At 43.2% G+C, this 20,819-nt stretch overlaps 2 protein-coding genes across 3 annotated transcripts in view; both read left to right on the top strand.

Annotated features, from left to right (window-relative positions):
- erfl3 (Ets2 repressor factor like 3) overlaps nt 1–20,629 on the top strand; it is a 43,034-nt gene extending 22,405 nt beyond the window's left edge. Inside the window, exons 2-5 of the mRNA XM_083537119.1 lie at nt 6,249–6,483; nt 14,841–14,956; nt 15,238–16,142; nt 17,067–20,629. Coding sequence (XP_083393245.1) covers nt 6,249–6,483; nt 14,841–14,956; nt 15,238–16,142; nt 17,067–17,615 — 1,805 coding nt within the window. The 3' untranslated portion in view covers nt 17,616–20,629. The remainder of the gene's footprint in view (nt 1–6,248; nt 6,484–14,840; nt 14,957–15,237; nt 16,143–17,066) is intronic.
- The window catches only part of cicb (capicua transcriptional repressor b), a 347,812-nt gene that overhangs the window by 182,446 nt on the left and 144,547 nt on the right, over nt 1–20,819 (top strand). The gene's annotated exons all lie outside the window — the stretch shown is intronic.

Genomic DNA, 20,819 nt, shown 5'->3' with positions numbered 1-20,819 from the left:
GTGCACAGACGCCGGAAGCTAAAACTTTATCACTGTTAATATTACAGATTATTTATTTGTATATTTATTTATTTATTTATTTATTTGGAAGTAATATTGCTTTCTCATGGAAATAACTTCAGCTCATCGGTTGCATGTAACTTCCTGTTCACAGGGTGTGTGTGTGTGTGTGTGTGTGTGTGTGTGTGTGTGTGTGTGTGTGTGTGTGTGTGTGTGTGTGTGTGTGATGTGGTGGTGTAGACTTTAGACAAGTGTAGATGTAGATGCTTTTATTCATGACGTTGATTTGACAAGCTGATGTACTGTTAAATTTCTTATTACTCTTCTTAGACTTAGTCTTTTGACCTGTCTTTGTCTATATCTGTCTCTCTGCCTGTCTCTTGGCTTGTCTTTTGTTAATAACTGCCTATTGGCCTGTCTCTCAACTTCTCTCTCGACCTGTCTTTGTCTATACCTGTCTCTCAGCTTGTCTTTGTTTATATCTGTCTCTTGGCTTGTTTTTGTCTATACCTGTCTCTCGACCTGTCTCTCGGAATGTCTCTCTGCCTATCTTTGTCTATATCTGTCTCTCGGCCTGTCTCTCGGCCGTTCTTTGTCTCTCTGCCTGTATCTCTGTCTGTCTGCCCGTCTTTCTTTATATCTGACTGTCTCTCTGTGTCTGTCTATCTGTCTATCTGTCTATCTGTCTGTGTTTCTGTCTCTGCCTTGTCTATATTTGTCTGTCTGTGTGTAGTTGATTAAAAATATAAAGGCAATCTGTCTTATATTCTTTCTTTCTTTCTTTCTTTCTTTCTTTCTTTCTTTCTTTCTTTCTTTCTTTCTTTCTCTTTTTCATCTTTTATTTTTTGCTTTCAAATTTACTTTCTTTTGTCCTTCCTTTCCTCAAACCGGCTTCGACAAGCCAGCATCAGAGTTTGTCGCGATGACGTTAACCTCTGTAGTTAATGATATTTTTCGTGTCACGTGTCGATATTGGGAAGAATTTGTTTATACTCGAAAGTGCTCTAAAAATTCAGCAATGTAAACATGATTTAAATTCTACAAAAATCTAAATTCGAGAAAAGTTCATTAGGAAAAACCATTGTATTCGTAGTTAACAGAACACACACTTTCACACTCAGTGTACAGAGTTCACTCTGTGATAATATTAGTCTTTACACAGAGCTGTTAAGAGTTAGGCTTCCGATGCCCCCGTCGCCCCCTGTGCGTGCACATGCGCACACACACACACACACAGAGGCCTGGAATTTCGGCAAAGAGTTGCTTTCAGCGTTAATGACTGTTTTTTACTCTCACACACACACACACACACACACACACACACAGGTATGCTTCCTCGCATAACAATGCTGCCGTGTGCTCAAGCGCACAGGATTCCTAAAATACATTCTGCGTGTAAAAAATAAACAAAATGTTGCCTATCGGACAGCCAGCATTCTTTGATTTACATACTTGGATGAGGCATCAGAAGAGGGAGGGAGAAAGAAAGGAGCAATTTGACCTGGATGACAACAGACTAGGAGACGAGCTATGATCTCATCCCTCTCTTTCACCCCTCCTCTGTTGTTTCCCTTCACCCCCCCCCTTTTTTTTTACCCCTCCGTTTCCCTCTTCAGGCCCCCTTTCACAGGCTTCTCGTTTCCTATTCTATCTCGTCTCCTTCCATCACTCGTTCACTTCTCTCCTATTACTCGACTTTTTTATTAGTATTATTAAAGTATAACTTCTAGTGTGTTTTTCTGGTCAGACACCAACACACACTCACTAATGTCCCAGGGCAGAGATTATCACACACACACTCAAACCCCCCCCCCCCCCCCTCTCAGATACTCCCGAGCAAAGGCGGCTCTTTGAATTATTGATGAGGTGTGTGTGTGTGTGTGTGTGTGTGTGTGTGTGTGTGTGTGTGTGTGAGACAGAGAGAGAGCGTTGATCTGTCCTCCTCTGTGGTAAGGATCCTGTGTCTCCCCCTTGGGGGGGTTGGTGGTGGGGGTGAGAACGAGAGACAGAGAGACACAGAGAAGGGCTGGAGGTCATAGAGGTTAAGTAGGGAGGGGGGATGAGGTCATACGCTCTCACACTCACAACATAACTCTCTGCTAGAGTATTAAAGTGTCTCTCATGCATACACACACACACACACACACACACACACACACACACACACACACTCTACGCTGTTTGTAGACACCTGACCGTAAGATTGGTATGTGCTTTTTGACTATCCAATTTTACCGTTGGTCCAAATTTGCTGTAATCTTCACCTCCACTCTTCTGGGAAGATGTTCCATTAGATGTTGGAGTGTGTTTATGGAGATTTTGTTCATTCAGCTACAAGGGTGTTAGTAAAGTCAGGTACTGATGTAGGAGAGATGATGGAGACCTGGGGTGCAGTCAGCGTTCCAATTCATCCCAAAGGTGTTCGGAAGGTTGAGATCAAATTTCTATGGCAGGCCACTCAAGATCTGCTACTCCGACCCATGTAAACCACATGTTCATGAAGCTGGATTGTCATGCTGGAACAAGTTTGTTTCCCCTAGTTCAAGTAAAGGGAACATTTTAGAGGCTTCCTATACAATTGTGCGCTTCCATATATTCACAGGGTTGACGTTCAAAAAGCACATACGAATCTTATGATGAGGTGTCCCCAAACGTTTGTCTATACAGCGTATATAATTCGCCTAAAAACAGCCTTTTTCTCGAACCCTGAAGTGTATGAGCCAATACTGGATAAATCTCCAAATCAAAGCTTCACTTCAGAGGAATGTTGCTGTGAACATGCACTGCCTGTACACGTTCTCTTCATATCTCTGTAGGCTTCCTGTGGGTTCTCCTGGTTTCTACTTTTCACAAGTATCTAATGCAAGTAGCCTAAGTGGCCAAATTACTCAGTGTGAATTTGCATCCAGGTGTTTTCCCAACAATGGACTGCGTGTATGTTCCTTCACCTTTTCGGTCATTTTCTTTTCCTCCAGGCTCTGGAGCCACGGTGACACCACTCAGGATAAATTAATGTAAATGAGGGCGTATTGAATGAAATTGTTCAATCATGATCAGGAGTTTGTCATTTAGTCATGTGGTAAACGCTGAAAGCTAACGTTTGTCTGTTAGATAGCTTGAAGCTCAGTATAACAGGGCCTTATGCTTATTTTACTTAAAATAAAGACCTAATGAAAATACACCACATCGGGCACCAAAAACATTGCGTGTATATTGAGTGTTTTAATATTTTTTTTATCGTCTAAGAAACGACTCGTGTGTTGCAGTTTTGCAGTTAAAATAAGCTCCTCTTTCTTGTGAAGTGGCTCCACTAGATTTTGGGGTGTGGCTGCGGGGATGAGCCTCACTAGTGACATCAGGGGCTGATCTCATGACGCAATGTGGTTTTTAGGGTTCAGTCGGCATCCCAAAGACGTTCAGTGAGGTTGAGGAGGTCGGGGTTCTGTGCAGGAACCTTGATGTTCTTCCATTTCAACCATATTTTAATGGAGCATTGTGGTGCTGGAATGGTGTTTAGTTCCAGTGGAGGGAAATTGTCATGTTTCACTACAGACAAGTGTGTGTGTGTGTTTGTTTGTTTGTTTTTTTATGGTAGAACCACATTTTGGTCTGAAGGTCAGGTGTCTATTTAAGGTTGAAGCTTTTTTTTTTCTTCTCTTTGAGAGTTGGATGTTTAGAGCTACACTGAGGTTAAGTTGTGATTCAATCACAAGCGATTGCTGTGGGAATCCAGCAGGAGCCCTTCAGGAACAGAACCAAGGCTCGCGAAAGGTTTTGTGTGTTTGTTTAGTACAAATATTAAACACTGGTTATAGAAACACATTCTCGCATGCGTACGCCAGAGTGTTTTTTTTTTTTTTTTATGGTGATGCCATTGGTGTACGAGAGACTACGCGCATGTGTGTGCGTTTTTACATTTTAACACACCAGCAATGTAGGGCTCACTGTGTGCAGCTTGTAATATGATCAATAATATGCACACACACACACTTATTGACACACACTGTTCGCTCAAAGAGGTTTCGTCCTTGAGGCTGAGCTCAGTCTCGGATGCTTTTGCACAAGTAGCAGGGCGTGTGTGTGTGTGTGTGTGTGTGTGTGTGTGTGTGTGTGTGTGTGCGCCCATAGAGAATCACAGGATCAGACATCACGCCTCCACTACATTTTTTAGCACTATTAGTTCAACAAATTGTGTATCCTGTGTGTGTGTGTGTGTGTGTTAGTGAAACTAACACATCTGTAAGTGTATCCTTCATTGCCAGAAGGCTGTGTGCGCTTGTGCGAGTCTGTTCTTCATTGTTCATTGGGGAGTTTGACAGACATTGACTTTGGCTCAGACTTCTTAGTGGAGATCGTTTTCACGTGTGGGTGTTTGTGCGTGCGTGCGTGTGTGTGTGTGTGACTGAGAGAGAGTGTGTGAGACATGAAACCAGATCTGTGTCTGTCAGAATCTATGGAGCATGGCACGTTTGACCTCTTAAAGGGGCAATCACAGAGCTTTTTCATATTCTCGCCTTGGATTGAATATTAAAATGAATCCATGGATTGAATGTAATACATGGGACGTAAATTCTTCTCTCCGATTGGTCAGAAGGCGTGGTTATGTTTGTAACAGGTTTATATTAATGCACCGCAAAGTTATTGTTTCCGTAGTTCCAGAGTAAAGAGGCTTAAACGGAAGCTCAAACAACGAGCGCATTTTACGCAACGTGTAGATAGTCTGTTTTTTTTTTTGTTTGTTTTGTTTTGTTTTTTTCGAAGGAGTCTCCAGCATCAACGCCTTGTAACGGTCCGAGATAAAGCCGGATCTTTTGGTTGTCCCACGCGGGGACCAGTTTCAGGAGAGGTGGCGGAACTTGGTAACTTGATGAGCTGCCTATTTTTTGTTGTTCCTGTTAAGTTTGTCGAGCAAAACAAGAAAAGAGATGCGTGTGACTGTTTACACTAATAACAGGAACAAACTTGTTTTGCAGACGTTCTGCGACGTTAAGCGTAACTGTAAACGATAAAAAAAAAGGATGACTTAAGATTCTTTTAATAAACGCATACAATTTGTCTGCTGTGGTGTAAGAGGAGTAAAACGCTTCCTGGGTTGTGCTGTTTATAGGTAAAAAGGGGCGATGTCAGAGTGGGAGTTCCGCCCCTTTACTCATTAACCCCGCCCACTCGATTCATATTTTTCCTACACAACACGTCCCGAGGTGTTTTTGTTTCCTGCCCAAAAATAAATTGAGAGGTTGCAGTAAGACTGATTCGAGGAGCCTTGCTTCTGGTTTGCTGTCATAGCCCCAGCGTTTCTCAAACATTTAAGCAAATTTTGTCTTGTTTGTTTAAAATGGTTGTTTCATGCATGCAAATCACCGTCTGCGTGCAATAACTGTTATGCAAACTTTGTGAGGACGGCACAACACGGTGATGTAACCCAGTGCCAGACAGAGACGTATGGTCATGGTGAGACTGAAAGTTGATGCCTAGGCCCTTTTTTTGGTTATTATTATTATTATTATTATTATTAATATTTATTTATTTAGCTTGTATGTCCACCCAGACAAGAAAATTCAGTCTAACCTATTTAGAGTTCCTCATTGAGTCGGGGAAAAAAAAAAACACTCATTGCTGGATTATTAAAGAGTCTTCTCTGGAATACTTGACAAAGAGAACAAAGCGAGGAGGATCTCCGGAATCCTGGTTTTTGTCTGTGCAACGCATGTAGGTACATGCGAGCGTTCGCCCGGAAGAATTGCCTCAGGTGCGAAGGATCTGCTCCTTCGCCTTTGGTTCACTGTGTGGTCGCCTTTTCCCTACTGTGTCTAGAGATTATTTAAATAGTCCTGAAAGCATAAATGGTTATTTTAATTGTGATCAACTTGCTTGAGTATTTAGGATGCTTTGTTTCCGGATCGTGCTGATGTGCTAAAGTCATTTTTATCTTCTAATACCACAGTGATTTAGCAAGGAATTCAGTCACAAACAACTTTCTGTCTTGTCTGCAAGACATGTACGTTATAGCAGTTATAGAGACAGCGCCGAGATGGAGACATAGCTGCAAGTTGACGTTGGATGTCTGTTTTGAAGGTTGGGAGTTCAAAGCCCAGCACAATCAACCGGCCACTTCTTGGCCCTTGAGCGAGAACCTGAACCCTCACCTGCTTAGATGTATAAATTAAAGAATTGTAATTTGCTTTGAGAAAAAAAAGCCGTCGACCGAAATGTCATAAATGTAAATGGGATTGTTTCTGTGCTTTCAGGATTCGCCTTTCCGGAATGGGCGTACAAGCCCGAGTCGAGCCCGGGCTCCAGGCAGATCCAGCTGTGGCACTTCATCTTGGAGCTGCTCAGGAAGGAGGAGTACCACGACGTCATCGCCTGGCAGGGCGACTACGGCGAGTTCGTCATCAAAGACCCCGACGAGGTGGCCAGGCTGTGGGGGGCACGCAAGTGCAAGCCTCAGATGAACTACGACAAGCTCAGTCGAGCTCTCAGGTAAAACTCGCTTGCGATCAGCCACGACAAGCTGATTTGCATAACAAGATTTCACCCAAAGTGACTTAGAGAGCTTGGACACTCTGGTGTTCTTTTATATTTCATGTACAGGTAGTCCCCGAGCTATGAAAGATCGACTTACGATTTTTCGATCTTATAACGATGATAGCGATTTTAGCTCTCTTCTCTGGACTGTGAAGGTTATACATTATACATTAAGATTGTGTAAATTGCTGTTTTACTAAATAAAATTCGATTGTTAACAAATTAGTGTATTTTCAGGTAGGTCTTGACTTACGATATTTTTTAAGTTACAATAAGGTTATCGGAACGCATCTCCAACACATGGACCACTACCTGCGGTAGTAATAATAAGTGCACTGGTTTTCTAATTAGGCAGGACCACGTGGCAGCCGGATGTGTTTACACTTCTCTATCTGTTCACACGAGCAAGTGCAAGAGACATAACACTCAGTCGTGTTTACTATTTTTGTGAGTGGCTGAGAATCCCCTTTCAGCGGATCCTTCACACTGCTACTATTTTCATAAAATCGGCACTTAACCTCATGAAGTCATATGAGGCGGCCCCTCCAAACTCCTAAAACACTAGTGATTGCAATATCCTGGGTAATGATGCAATATCCATCATGCGAGCACTCGTGGGACCCGGGGTTTATATGTCTTAAACCGATCCATGCAGCAAAACTCCTGTCGTTGTGGCACTGGGACGGTTTGTTCCAGCTGACTCATCAGTGTTTGAAGTAAACGTCACAGACAGCAGAACGCTGTCAACATGGAGATAACAGTATCTGCCCTGCGAATAAATATAATGTGAAATGTAAACACCATGGTGTGTGTGTGTGTGTGTGTGTGTGTGTGTGTGTGTGCCACACCTGTCAGTCACTGTCCACACCTTCCTCTTACTGAGAGCGCAGGCACGGCTGAGACAGGAGCGACCGAGCGCAGTGGTGGATTTTGGAACTGTAACTGTGTGAAAAATATTTTCTAGGAAATAACGCACACTGTAGTTCATTTGGGTATATTTGAATATACAGATATGTCCTCCGCTTTCACCCCCTTTTCAGATTTGTTAATAATATTAGAACAAAAAAATATCAAAAACTTACAAATATACAAATTGTTGTAAAATTAAAAAAATCGTCAACGTGTTTAAAAATATTATCTGACGTTCGGTAGCCATAGTTTCAGCGTCCTGGCTCATGGTGTTTGCGTAGGTGTTTTTCACAGTCTTCTTTTAGAGAGGTTAGAGGTTGTGACTTAATAAATATTTGCCCCATGACTATAAAGTAAATTGCTGCTGGTGCTGGTTCTACTGAGTGTCCTGCTTAATGGTTGGAAGATCAGGTGGCTTTGATAAAACACTATGAAAAGGTTGCTACCATAGCTTGTGCTTTTGGCTCAAGTTGGATGATGGTATCAACAATCGTTCATGATCAACGCCACACGTATGGATGGAAGGAAGGAAGGAAGGAAGGAAACAAGGAAGGACAGAAAAAAGAATAAAATTAAAAAAGGTGGTTGGAAGGAAGGAAGAAAGGAAGGAAACACAGAAAGGAGGACAGGAAGAAAAGAAAGAAGCAAATGAGGAAGGACAGAAAAAAGAAAGAAAGGACAGTAAGGAAGGACAGAAAAAAGAATGGAGGAAAAAGAGGGCTGGAAGGAAGGATAGAACTTTGTGTGTGTGTGTGTTACATTTAGTATTGAATTTTCTAAACGTATGTTCTGATTAATTGTTCAAATTATTTCAGCAAACTTTAACAAATTTCACTTATCTAATTCATACAACCAAGCAGCTACGCAGTTAAGGGCCTCACTCGGGGGCCCAGGAGTAATAACTTGGTGTGGCGGAGATTTGAACTCACGACCTTTGAATCCTAAGTTCAATACCTTAACCACTACCAAAATATATGTAGTTATAATTATACAAAATAATCCATCAATTACACAATCTTTTACATTATTTACATCTTTTACAGTATATATATATATATATATATATATATATATATATATATATATATATATATATATATATATATATATATATATAATTATATATATATATATAATACACACACACACACACACGCACACACACACACACACACGGTCCCCGAGTTACAGTTGTTCGACTTACGATTTTCCGATCTTACGGTGACTACAGTGGAACCTCTGAGCTCGCGAGGGTTAGGGATCAAGACCGGTCTTGAGTTCCGAATTTTCGCAACCTTTTGATACGCCCCTTCCAACCCAGTGAAAAACCCAAAGAACACTATACGAAATCGATTTAAAGGAGTAAATAACAGTATTTCACTCCATAACACTTAATTATTAGATCATTTTAATGAGATAAACCTTGATTAGAAATGTTAAAACTAGCGTTTTGAGCAGCTCGCGGTTGCTCACAAGCCGATCTGAATGAGAGTCGCCGGTCGGAATGAAAGTCGCGAGCATGCGAGGCCGCGAGCGCTGAGACCGCGAGCTCCGAGGTTCCATTGTATAGCGATAAAGCGATAGCAACGAAATTGTAAAAATATAACAGGCTGCAGCGTAGGATGTCCGATATGTTGGACGGCAGCTGGGATGAGCGTATCTCTCGCCCTGTGAGATGCCCCACTCTCGCTAGTGGTACACGGAGTAAAGTTGTCTCAGTGTGTTTTTTTTTTTTTTTTTTTTTTTCTGCTGCAAACAGCAATTTAAGTGATAAAAGCATGTCTTCCAAGTGCCCAAGTAAACTGATGAAACCCTTCAGTTTAGAGCAGAAAATAAAAATGATCATCATGAAGCAGGAAAGACTGTCAGTCATAGTACCATCTTCAATATTTCTGACTTACGATGGGGTCGTCGTAACGTATCTCCATCGTAAGTAGGGGACTACCTATTTATATAAAGAAATGAACTATCAAATGCCTTTATTGCGAGGTTACTGGGATGCTTAAAGAGTTTAGAGTATTTAGGTAACTTTTCTAAATGGTTTATTCAACTTGAGTGGCACGTTTTGAAACAAAGCGAAGTGTGAGGCATTTCTGTACAGTCATATTCGCTTGCTACTTAAATAAAAAGACGACTTGTACAGACAATATACATCCTGCATTCAACATAACAGGCTACAAAACGCACCCGTTTTCCTCCACTTAAACAGTAAAACGTGCAGTGTTTAAAAAAAAAAACGAAAGAAAAGAAAAGCATTATAATGTCTTGGGGAATTGCTTTGGGATTCTACTTTGAATGCAGTTTAATGTAATTAATTTGTGTGGCCACAGGAGAAATCTGTGCCATTTAGAAATCGGAATCATGGGCGGCACCGGCATAATTAGACGACAACACAGAGAGCGTTAGAATCGTATATACGTTAGAATTGTATAGATTATGTTAAAGAGGATATTCAGTGTGACGGCGTGTAACCCCCTAAAACTGTAAGTTTGAAGAAAGTAAGTGCGACCAAAGCGTTCTCACAGAAAGTATTCCGGTAATAGTATTGATTGTGAAAAGACTAGCGCGTTATATGGTTCAAGTTTGCCTAACAGCCTTGGCAATATTTGTGTCGTGTTTTTTTATTTTTTTTTTCCTCTTCCCTTTTAAAAAAGAAATATATATTTGTCAGAATCAACAGGCACCTTTTGCACCGCCCACCACTGATATATTTCGGTATTTTCAGCTCATCACTGTATTTTGCCAGTTGGGAATCTGTTGCGATTGTGTCATCGTGGCACTCCGCGGCGTGTTCTCCGAACCGGCGCCTGTCTCTTTCCTGACGTGCGCGTGTGGAAATTCCCACTCGGTAACAACAGCATTGTCCCAGTGTTGTTGTTCCACAGCAGGTCAGGACACACGCAGTTTCCCCTTTAAAGCAGGGTGGAGGAACCTCCTCCTCCTCCTTCTCCCTGCACCCTGCTCCCGTCCCTGCGTCCTCCCACCACCAGGACACAATGGGGTCCGTGTGCATCGCTCAAGCTTTTTACACACTTGGCACGAGTTGCCGATTGTGTGCGCATACCTGCGATGCCGTGGTGTCTACAGATAATTACTTTCACTGCACTGTGTCCTGTTCCACAGGTGTAAGATCTGAAGTGACCTACTTCAAGTCTCTGCATTTGATTGATGTTGATTGTGTGTGTGTGTGTGTGTGTGTGTGTGTGTGTGTGTGTGTGTGTGTGTGTGTGTGTGTGTGTGTGTGTGTGTGTGTGTGTGTGTGTGTGTGTGGAGAGAGTGAGTCAGAGGATTTGGACTACAACAGATCCTTTTGTCAAATGGACGGTGACGACTGTTCAAGTTCGTGCGCGTGTGTGTATGGGGTGAAGAGAGAGAGAGAGAGAGAGCTTGGGGCAGACTTATATACATCTTATTGTCAAAGACAGAATGGCTTCTTTCTTATGCTAGTGGGTTGAAGAGAGACGCACACAGTACACACTCGTGGCACACTCTGACACGCGGAAACGCACTTACACACGCGCGCGCGCACACTCAGCACGATGTTTATCTGCTCACAATAGAGTCAGTGGATGCATCGGGACCCGACTGCGATGGGTTTCAGTAAACGAGCTCCACTAGTATTAACGTGTGTACTGTTGTGTAATTCTTCTCCTAATAATTAATATATGGTGTAAAAGGGATGTGTGTGTTAGGGCAGTGTATCGGGAAGGATCCGGCAAAAACGATACGGATCACGATACAGGGGTCGCGATACTGTAAGCAAGGCGAAATAATTACTTAATCGTTTTAATAATTACTTAAACCCGTAATCGTTTTTACGGCAGCGCCCCCCCAGGAAACAGGTGGATATTAGCGCTAACTTTAGCGACGTGCCTTTATGCTTGTACTTCCTCTACTGTTTAGCTTTAAAGATAAGAAGACTGCTATCTATCTGACGGGATATAAACTCAAAACGCACTAACTGACATGAATATTAATAGTGCGTCTTTGAGAATCAGTACATTATCGCCAAACGAAATATCCCGATACTCAAGTGTATCGATATTTTCTTACACCCCTTGTGTGTGTAGGTGGAGATCAGTGTACAAAAGAAACTCTGAGGGCCGTCGGATCTTTTAGTATATTGTTATAGCTGGGGCAGGATTACTATAAAAGATCACAATGTGATCTAAAACTAAGGGGTCACGTCTGAAGTGTTGGAGGAAGAAATTAGCGACTATTGCCATTTTCCGCCATATACAGTAAAGTACACTGTGAAATGAACCAACGTTCCACCAGGACCAAGGTTCTCCATAAAACAACGTGGTCTGGTAATTTTGTATTGGTTTTGTCGAATAGCTTGTGGGAAGAAACTGTTTCACAGTCTGGATTAAGGTTCCTGAATGCTTTGGTACCTGTTTTCCAGATGGCAGAAAGGTGAACACCCAAGTGTAAGGGTGCGTATGATCACCCATAATGCCCATAATCACTATGCACTGTAGGGTCTTGCAATTTGAGATTGAGCAATTCCCAATCCAGGCAATTATGCAGCCGCTCGGGATGCTCTTTATAGTGCTTTTGTAGAATGTGGTGAGACAGGGTGTTGGGAGCGTGACCTTTTTTTAGAATTCTCAAGAGACTGGTGTGGGGGGACCGAGTAAGGTTCTCCACCAGGTGAATCTTCACAGAGGATCCATTAATGTTTAGCAGAGAGTGGTTGCTCCGTGTCCTCCAGAATACAACAATCATCTCTTTAGTTGGATCTGATTTAGAGACTGGTTGTTGGCTTCATAGAGGCCCTTTTCCCTCTGCACCACTTCTCTGTATGCTGACTCTTGCCAGACCCACCACAGTCGTGTCATCGGCGGAATCGATGATTTGGTTGGAGCTGTGCGTTGCTGCACAGTCAAGATTTAGAAGTATGAACAGCAGGGTGCAGAGCACACAGCACTAGGGGGACTTCAGTGATCACTGTGGTGGTATAGAATACAAAATTTTGAGTTCCAGAACATTCAAGAAGCAAGAGACAGTTATCATTCACACCAAAACTTCCACACTGGTGTAGTTTAATATAGTTTCATGACTATTTAGACATGTATTTTTTGTGTGTGGGACGGAGTAAGGTTAGTGTGCAGGTGAAACCAAGTCACTAAAATTAATTTGTAGAAACTTTCTTTATTTCCAAAAATTGGAATGATGCTTTGTGTGTCAGAGCCCTTCCTTTGTGCACAGGATGTAAAAGGAGAGTAGAGTCCTGCATGTGGGTAATCACTCCCAAAGCCATCCACAGAGACTATATTTCTCTTTTAACCTCCAGTCAAATGGTGTGTGTGTGTGTGTGTGTGTGTGTGTGTGTGTGTGTGTGTGTGTGTGTGTGTGTGTGTGTGTGTGTGTGTGTGTGTGTGTGTGTGTGTGTGTGTGTGTGTGTGTGTGTGTGTGTGTGTGTGTGTGTGTGTGTGTGTATATAAGTGTTTGCATTTATCAGTGTCTGTATATGTCTGTGTCTACATATATAACTGCATGTAGTGTGTGTGTGTGTGTGGATATGCTTGTATGAGTATTTGTGTGTCTGTCTGCATGTATGAGTATGTGTATGTGAGTGTCTGTGTGTATCTGCTTGTATGAGTGCGTGTGTGTGTGTGTATATAATAGGTATATATTTTTGTGTGTGTGTGTGTGTGTGTGTGTGTGTGTGTGTGTGTGTGTGTGTGTGTGTAGGTATACGCTTGTAGAAGTTTTTGTGTGTTGGTGCGCTTGTAGGAGTTTTTGTGTGTTGGTGCCAGTGTCTGTATGTGTGTTTATATGCGTGTGTGTGTGTGTGTGTGTGTGTGTGTGTGTGTGCATATGCTTGAATGAGTGTTTGTACATATGTCTGTAAAATTAGTGTTTGTATGTTTATATGCATTTGAGTGTTTGTATGTGCGTACCTGTTCTGTGTGTGTGTGTGTGTGTGTGTGTGTGTGTGTGTGTGTGTGTGTGTCTGCTTGAGTATGTGTGTGTATATGATGTTTTTCCAGGTGTGTCTTACTCCACAGCTCCCTTCCCAAATGGTCAGGAATGTTGATTATTGATTTGCTTGTTTGTTTATCAGGGCTGTGACAGTTGACTGGATCAGTTCGCGTCTCTCACAGTCCGAATGCACTGATCTTTAAATAGGGAAATCGCACCCAGTCACTCCGGCCATCTGTCCTGTTCTACTTCTCCTACATCCTTCTTCTCACTTGTGTGTGCTGTGTAGAATGTAACACACAAAGTAGAGTGCATACCGTTCGTATACGTTTGTCTGGAGGAACGATTCTCTCAAACTAATCTTCCGTGTAGAGACGATGATAATGATGATCGTCGTGTCCTTTGTTTACACAGTTAAATTTTTTTTTTTATTCTCTTTCTTTCTTGAAACAGTCTCATTAATTGTGTTTGTAAGAAAAACAGGTACATATGGACATGTGTTAACACCCACTCTGTGTGGGTCTAACACTCGCTCTCACACTCTCCCTCCATCTTCTGGCCCACCGATCTGTTTTTGTCTGAACCTCGAAAGAGCCTGTCTGAACATTCACGACTCCTAATAACCATGATTCTCTCTCTTTTTCTCTCTCTCTCTCTCTCTCTCTCTCTCTCTCTCTCTCTCTCTCTCTCTCTCTCTCTCTCTCACACACACACACACTTACACACTCATGCAAGTCTGAATCTGTCTGTCTCGCCATAACCTGGTGTGTATCCTCTAAACACACACATACAGTCTACCTATACATTCCTGTATTATTAGAGAGCAATACATCTTTACACACACACACACACACACACACACACACACACACTCTATCCTCAATGGAACAGACCATTTGCTTTCCCCCAACCATTTTTTTGACCCACAGTGTCAAACTCTTACATATTTCCTTAATTGTGTGGACATAAGAGATCATATATATATATGTGTGTGTGTGTGTGTGTGTGTGTGTGTGTGTATGTATGTTTGATCTTTTATGATCTACACACACACACACACACACACAGTCGAACGCACAGTTCAGCGGCATCCTATGAGCATTCGAAAATCGCCCGTGTCAGCATCTCCCCTTAAACCTACCATTCAGACAAATGAGTAGGTTGTTAAGTGTAAGATTAAAAGATGGAACCTGCGTGCACACACACACACACACACACACACGCGCGCGCGTGCACACAAGCACACTTAATACTCATACTCCTAAATGGGGCACACATTTAGGTTCATATAAATAGATGGTGCAACAAGAAAAGATTGGGGTTATTTAAAGAACTGGAGGAGGAAAAGGGTTCATGTACAGGGAACTGGAGAGAGAGAGATAGAGAGAGAGAGTGAGAGAGATAGATAAAGAGAAAGAAAGAGAGAGAGGAGAATTATATGATATAATTGTGCGTTTGTGTTGTGTGTCCTGCAGGTATTACTACAACAAACGGATCTTGCACAAAACTAAAGGCAAGCGCTTCACCTACAAGTTCAACTTCAACAAGTTGGTCCTCGTCAACTACCCCTTCATAGACATGGGGTCTGCAGGTATACACACACACACACACACACAGACGCATGCACACACTCACACTGCCTACATGCTGTCTTTTAAACTCCTACACAAACAAAATGACACACACGTGCAAACACGCATGCAGACGAACTGCCCACTCACTGTACTCTCTGTACATAACTCACACAGAACCCGATGTCTTTTTTTTTCCTTAACTCGTACCATCTTTTGTTTGTTGTTTCTTTTCTTATATATTTTTTAAAAACTCTCTTTGATTGTTTCCTCTCTATCTCCCTGTGTGGTGTGTGTGTAGGCGTAGGCGTTCCTCAGAGCGCTCCACCCGTGCCCACAGGTGCAGTGTCTCATTTCCGTTTCCCCCCCTCCACGCCGTCCGAGGTCCTCTCCCCCAGCAGCGAGGAGCTGAGAAGCCCGGGTTCTTTCAGCAGCATGGCGCGGCGCCTGGCTCGAGGCTCCGTGTCTGACTGCAGTGACGGCACCTCAGCCAACTCCGAGATCGACGAGGGCAGCCTCAGCGTGGGCGCGGTCGAAGAGCGGGTGCCTGAAAGAGGCTTTAGGAGTGCTGTGCCGCCTCGCCTCACCCACGAAGCCCTCTACCGGATGTACGGTAATCACGTGGGCCACAGGGGCCATCGCGCTCACCCGGAGCCGCTCTCGCCCTTCGCTTCTGCCGGCTCAGGCCTTTTGGCGCCACCGCCACTCTCCCCCGCCCTGCCCGTGACGGCGGGCACACACCTGCCCTACACGCCCTCGCCCACGTTGTCACCAATGCCAGGCTCCATATTCTCATTCAGCGCTGAGGACATGCAGCGCTACCTGCAGGCGCATACGCAGAGCGTCTACAACTACCACCTGAGCCCTCGGGCCCTCTTTCACTACCCCAACGTGGTCGTGCCTCAGCCGCAGCGACTCGAGAAGCCTCTGCAGAGTACCGCCGAGCGTCCGTCCGTCCTCACCCACTCGTATCCACTGGCACCGGCTGACGACGCCCATCACACCCCCTTTAAGTTCAAGCTGCAGCCTCCACCGCTGGGCCGAAAGCAGCAGCGCGAGGCACAGGGACACCAGGGTTCCCTCGGCTCGTCCTCCTCATCTGCCCTCGGCTCTTCGCTCTCTTTCGGCAGCGACCTAAGCTCAGGCATCGTCTCCAACTCGTCATCGAGCGGCTCGCTCAACAGCACTGGCCTACCCAAGATCAAGGTGCGTGTTAAATACTTCAGAATATCTTTAGAATGAAAAAATACCACTATTGTAATGAATCGATGAACAAACTTTCAAAAAAAAAATTTTTTTATGTAGAGCCATAGGCATTTTCAAAATGTTAGAAAATATTTTGACACGTTTTTCTTAATGTGAAAAATGACATTACTTCTCACTATTTTTAGTTTTATTTGATGCTTAAGGTTTTAAGAAATAACTTTTAATGTGCAGTCTTGATTTAAACGTGACAAAACAATATAAATTTTTTTATAAATATAAACTTTTTTATGGATGGTGATGTCATTTACGAGTGCGTCACCGGTATTGTTAGCACTTCAATATCTGGCCAAACTCATTGCATCACAACATCCAAACCTATTTTTGTCCCGATTATTGGAATTCGTCCACAAGTCCTTGTTTTATAACTTGCTGCAGATGCTAAATACATTAGATGGACAAAGGTTTATGGACCCCTAAACAAGTATGTGTTCTCTGAACATCTAAACACATTTTTAGTCCCCCATTCTGGGAAGATGTTCCATTAGATTTTGGAGTGTGTTTGTGGAGATTTGTGCTCATTCAGCGATTAGGAGGTCAGAGCTCTACAGCAGGCCACTTAAGATCTTCTACTCCATTCCATGTAAACCACATGTTCATGTGTTTGGGTGAAGTGAAAATATCATGCCAATACCTCCAAAGACATTTTATACAATTGTGTGCCTTCAGCTTTGTGGTAACAGTTTAAAGAACTAAATGGGGCTGGAAAAGTCAGGTGTCCCAATACTTTTGTCCACACCATGTATTAAAGCCATAATCATTCATAGGCTTCTTTGAAAGCAAGCCTTATTATGACTCCTCTTACCTTTTCCTCGTATTTACCACCCCTTTCTCTGTCTGTCCATCATTGCGGTTGTGGTGATGCAGGTAGAGCCCATTTCTGACATCGAATCTGAGGAGGAGGTTGAAGTCACCGACATCAGCGATGACGAGGGAGATGAGCGGGACGAAGAGTTTTTCTCTGCCCACCGCCGTGACCACCACCATCACCACCACATTTTTGGGCGGCAGTCAAATGGCATTTCTGCACCTCCTCAATACGACGACTCTGAGGAAGACGTGTTCAAAGCCCCGGCTCCTCCGCCATTCTTCGGTGCCCCTTCCTCATCGTCGTTTCGCGGCACCATGCCCACGGTGAAGAGCGAGCCAGACACGCCGCCGGCGTCCAGCGGGCACGGACACACCCCTTTGCCCTCTCCTTCTCAGTGCATCCCGCTGAAACTGCGCTTCAAGAGGCGATGGGACCAGGAGCAGCACACCGAGGAGGCAGAGGATAAAAAAGTCCGGGGCGACAAAAAGAATGGCGAGAGCGCAGGAATCGAGAGGGAGGAGAGCGAGAGTTCCGCCCCTCACAAACTGAGTGCCGAACTTCACCGCGCAGCCGCCCAGCTGTCTCTGGAAAACAAGGACTGCTGATAGAAGTGACGTGTTGACATTACACACACGTGCAGGACGAGCACTTGTACCCACAGTGCTCAAGAGCGACTTTTGCTGACAAACACACACTCGCGCAGACAGACATTCGAAGTCTACGATACTGACAGACGAAAACACATACGCGCACAACACCAGCACTCACGATGGCAGCCTAGAAACAAAGCTCCCCCTCTTTATAAATAAGTGCGTTTTCATTTTAAAGCTCTCGAAGTAAACTTTGCTGAGAAACAGGTCATTTAGAAAATAACCCCCCCCCCCCCACACACACACACACACACACACACACACACACACACACACACACACAGACACACACATCGCTGACCCTCAGGAGACTTTGACAATTGGCACTGGAGGACATTTTTTATTGTTTTTATTTGTATTCAGTGAAGTGCCTGCAAACGAATCCCTCAGACACCCACAAGACAGAAAGAGAGAGAAAGAAAGGCAGAACAAGTCTCGGATGAAAACGGTCACATGATCAGCATAAGGACACACACGAGGACGGATCAGCTATTGATAGCTTCGAGGGTTTGTCTGCTCCTTGTCATCCTCAGAGAGGCACTGTTGTAAATGCTTTTAGTGCTGTACACGTAACCAGCCTGGCCAAGTTGCTCAGGGACCCTTTATGGCGCACACACACACACACACACACACACACACACACATTACTGATCTACATTACTGAGGAATCCACCTGTCATTTGTGTAAAGCCTGCACTGGACTGCATTTCCCTAAAGCTCGTCAGCCTGTAACTCCTCTAACATTTAACATTGGATATTGCTGTTTCATGACTTTTAATGTTTTTTTTTTCTTCTTTTTTTTCCACGAAAGCAAGCTCAGACGGTCGGAAGCATGTGTGCGTGTCGTGATGTTTCTGAGTGTTCTCAGGATCTTTCTTTCTATGTAAACCAGCTCACCTCAGCCCTCTCTCTTTCCCTCTCTTTCTTTTTGCCTCGTTCCGGGACCATGTTTTATTTCCATTCTTTTTTTTTTCTTATCGGAGTGGATGAAAGGATCGGCTCAAAGCTTTGCAGATTTGTTTGGCTAAGTGAAGCTTGGGGGATCATAACCGAGTCGGGCGAAGGTGGAGATATGTTTTTTTTTGTTTGTTTGTTTTTTTTGTTTTTTTTACATTTTTGTCCAGCGTGGTCACTCGATCCTAGCTGTCAGCGTTCGCCTCTTTGTGAGCGATCGGCTTGTGATTGGGTGCAGTAGAGGGGGGCTTTGGGTTGTGCAAGTTTAGGGCGTCCTGTGTGGGAAGTGTGTTTTTCTTTTTCTTTTTCTTCCTTTTTTTGATTTATTTTTTAACACCTGTGTGGGAATTCAAGTTCCTATCATGTAATCCTACAGAACCTCTTGGGGCATTGTGGGAAGTGTAGTTTTAAGCAGCGTTGTGGCGAAAGAGGCACCTGATTCATCGTTCACCCTACACACTAACTAAATAAGCATAACAGGCTGGAGGTTTTAAACTGCCTTTTTCAGCACGTCCTGACAAACCTCGAGCGATACTGTTCTCGTATCTTCACCGGTCATGTACATCGAATGAATATAGTGGAAGCTGCAGTCCTGGAACCATAGCATTAACAAGATGTGATCTATCCAGGGTTCTGAAAGTTTTTTTTTTTTATGTTTTTATATATATATATATATATATATATATATATATATATATATATATATATATATATATATATATATATATATATATATATATATATATATAATATAGTGTGTATGGGTGTGTATAACTTCAAAAAAAAACGGACAAAATTAGACAAAACCACACCAAGAATTTTATAGAAGCTGAGCTTTGAACCCTACCTGATGCAAGTGCCGCCATTCTGTTTTATTCTAAGTGTGTGGGTGTGAGCGAGCGAGCAAATGTGTGTGCCTGCCTTGGTTGTCCATCTCCTGGGTAACCACCAGTTCGGAGTTCATCATAGCGGACCTCCTGAAGGTCTGTGAACTTCAGCCTGACTGTGAGGACACTTGAGCACAGCTTCGGGCATGAGAGACGGCCAATCGGCAGAATCGTGACGAGGGATGGATTTCGTCAGCCATGTTGTTCACACTGTACAGTATTTAACTTTTGACAGAACTGGCAAGCTCGACAGCCACGCTTCTGACGTCCCCTGTCCCCCGCCACCTCTCCCGTTCTCAATCATATGACTGATAGTTGCCTTACTCTTTATTCCACCAGTAAAACCTGTCCCTTGGCCCTTCCCCTGCCCAGGAGCCCCTCCTCCCTTTCCTGACCTATTGAATGATTTGTTAGGTCTCTGGACCGGCTGCGCTGACGAAAAGACAATGCTTTGTATGATGGGGAAATGGCGCAGAACTACGTTTTTAAAGAAGGTTTCGTTTCTCTTTCACCTTTTTCTTCATACAGTGTCAGATTTGCTGTTTATTTGCTGATTAATTATCATTATTGACATTTTCATTGTTATTTGTTGTCCCTCGTGTAGTCATAAGTTTGGGTTCGTCATCTGTTCGAGAGCAGAATCTCTTGCCGTTAACCCGGCCGCGTGGTATACATGTAACGGTTGAGTATATATATTTTTTTTTTAAGTTGTAAAATAAACTAAAAAGCTGTAATTATATTTCAGGCTGTTATAATGGAGACAGATGATAGTGTACGGCGGTAGAGGGGGGGAGGGTCAGGGAGACGTGATTTTTAACTCTGGTCATGTTATGTAATTTGTTTTTTGTTTTTTTTTGTAACGTTACTCTTCTGTTGATCTTCGCGTGTTTCTTTTTCAGTTGTGGGGTTACATCATTCAAAAAGAAACTATCGCTTTATTGTGTAATGGTCTTTCTTTCTCTCTCAATCTCTATCTTCATTCTCTCTTTGTTTCTGTGGTATCACAGCTTTTAATGACAGGTTGAGTTTTAATAACAAATTGTAACATTTTAATTCTCCTTACGTTGATTTTCTGATGTTTTTAAATGTAATCAGGGTTAATTAAACTGGTTAATACCACCTGACGAATCTCCGTGCTGTGACTGCGTTTTTCCAGTGCTTTTTTATTTGATTTATTAAGAACTGTTTGTGATTAAATGTTTCTTCCGCATATCCACGTTTTCCTGCGTTCTCCACATGTCGTTTGACTCGACAGTGTTATACCGTGTTTAAATTGCGTTAAATATGGAAGGACCGAGTTCAGATATGGACTAAAGTT

Source organism: Silurus aristotelis (assembly GCF_946808225.1).
Source record: "Silurus aristotelis genome assembly, chromosome: 1".
Taxonomy (NCBI): domain Eukaryota; kingdom Metazoa; phylum Chordata; class Actinopteri; order Siluriformes; family Siluridae; genus Silurus; species Silurus aristotelis.
This window is presented reverse-complemented; position numbering and strand designations above follow the sequence as displayed.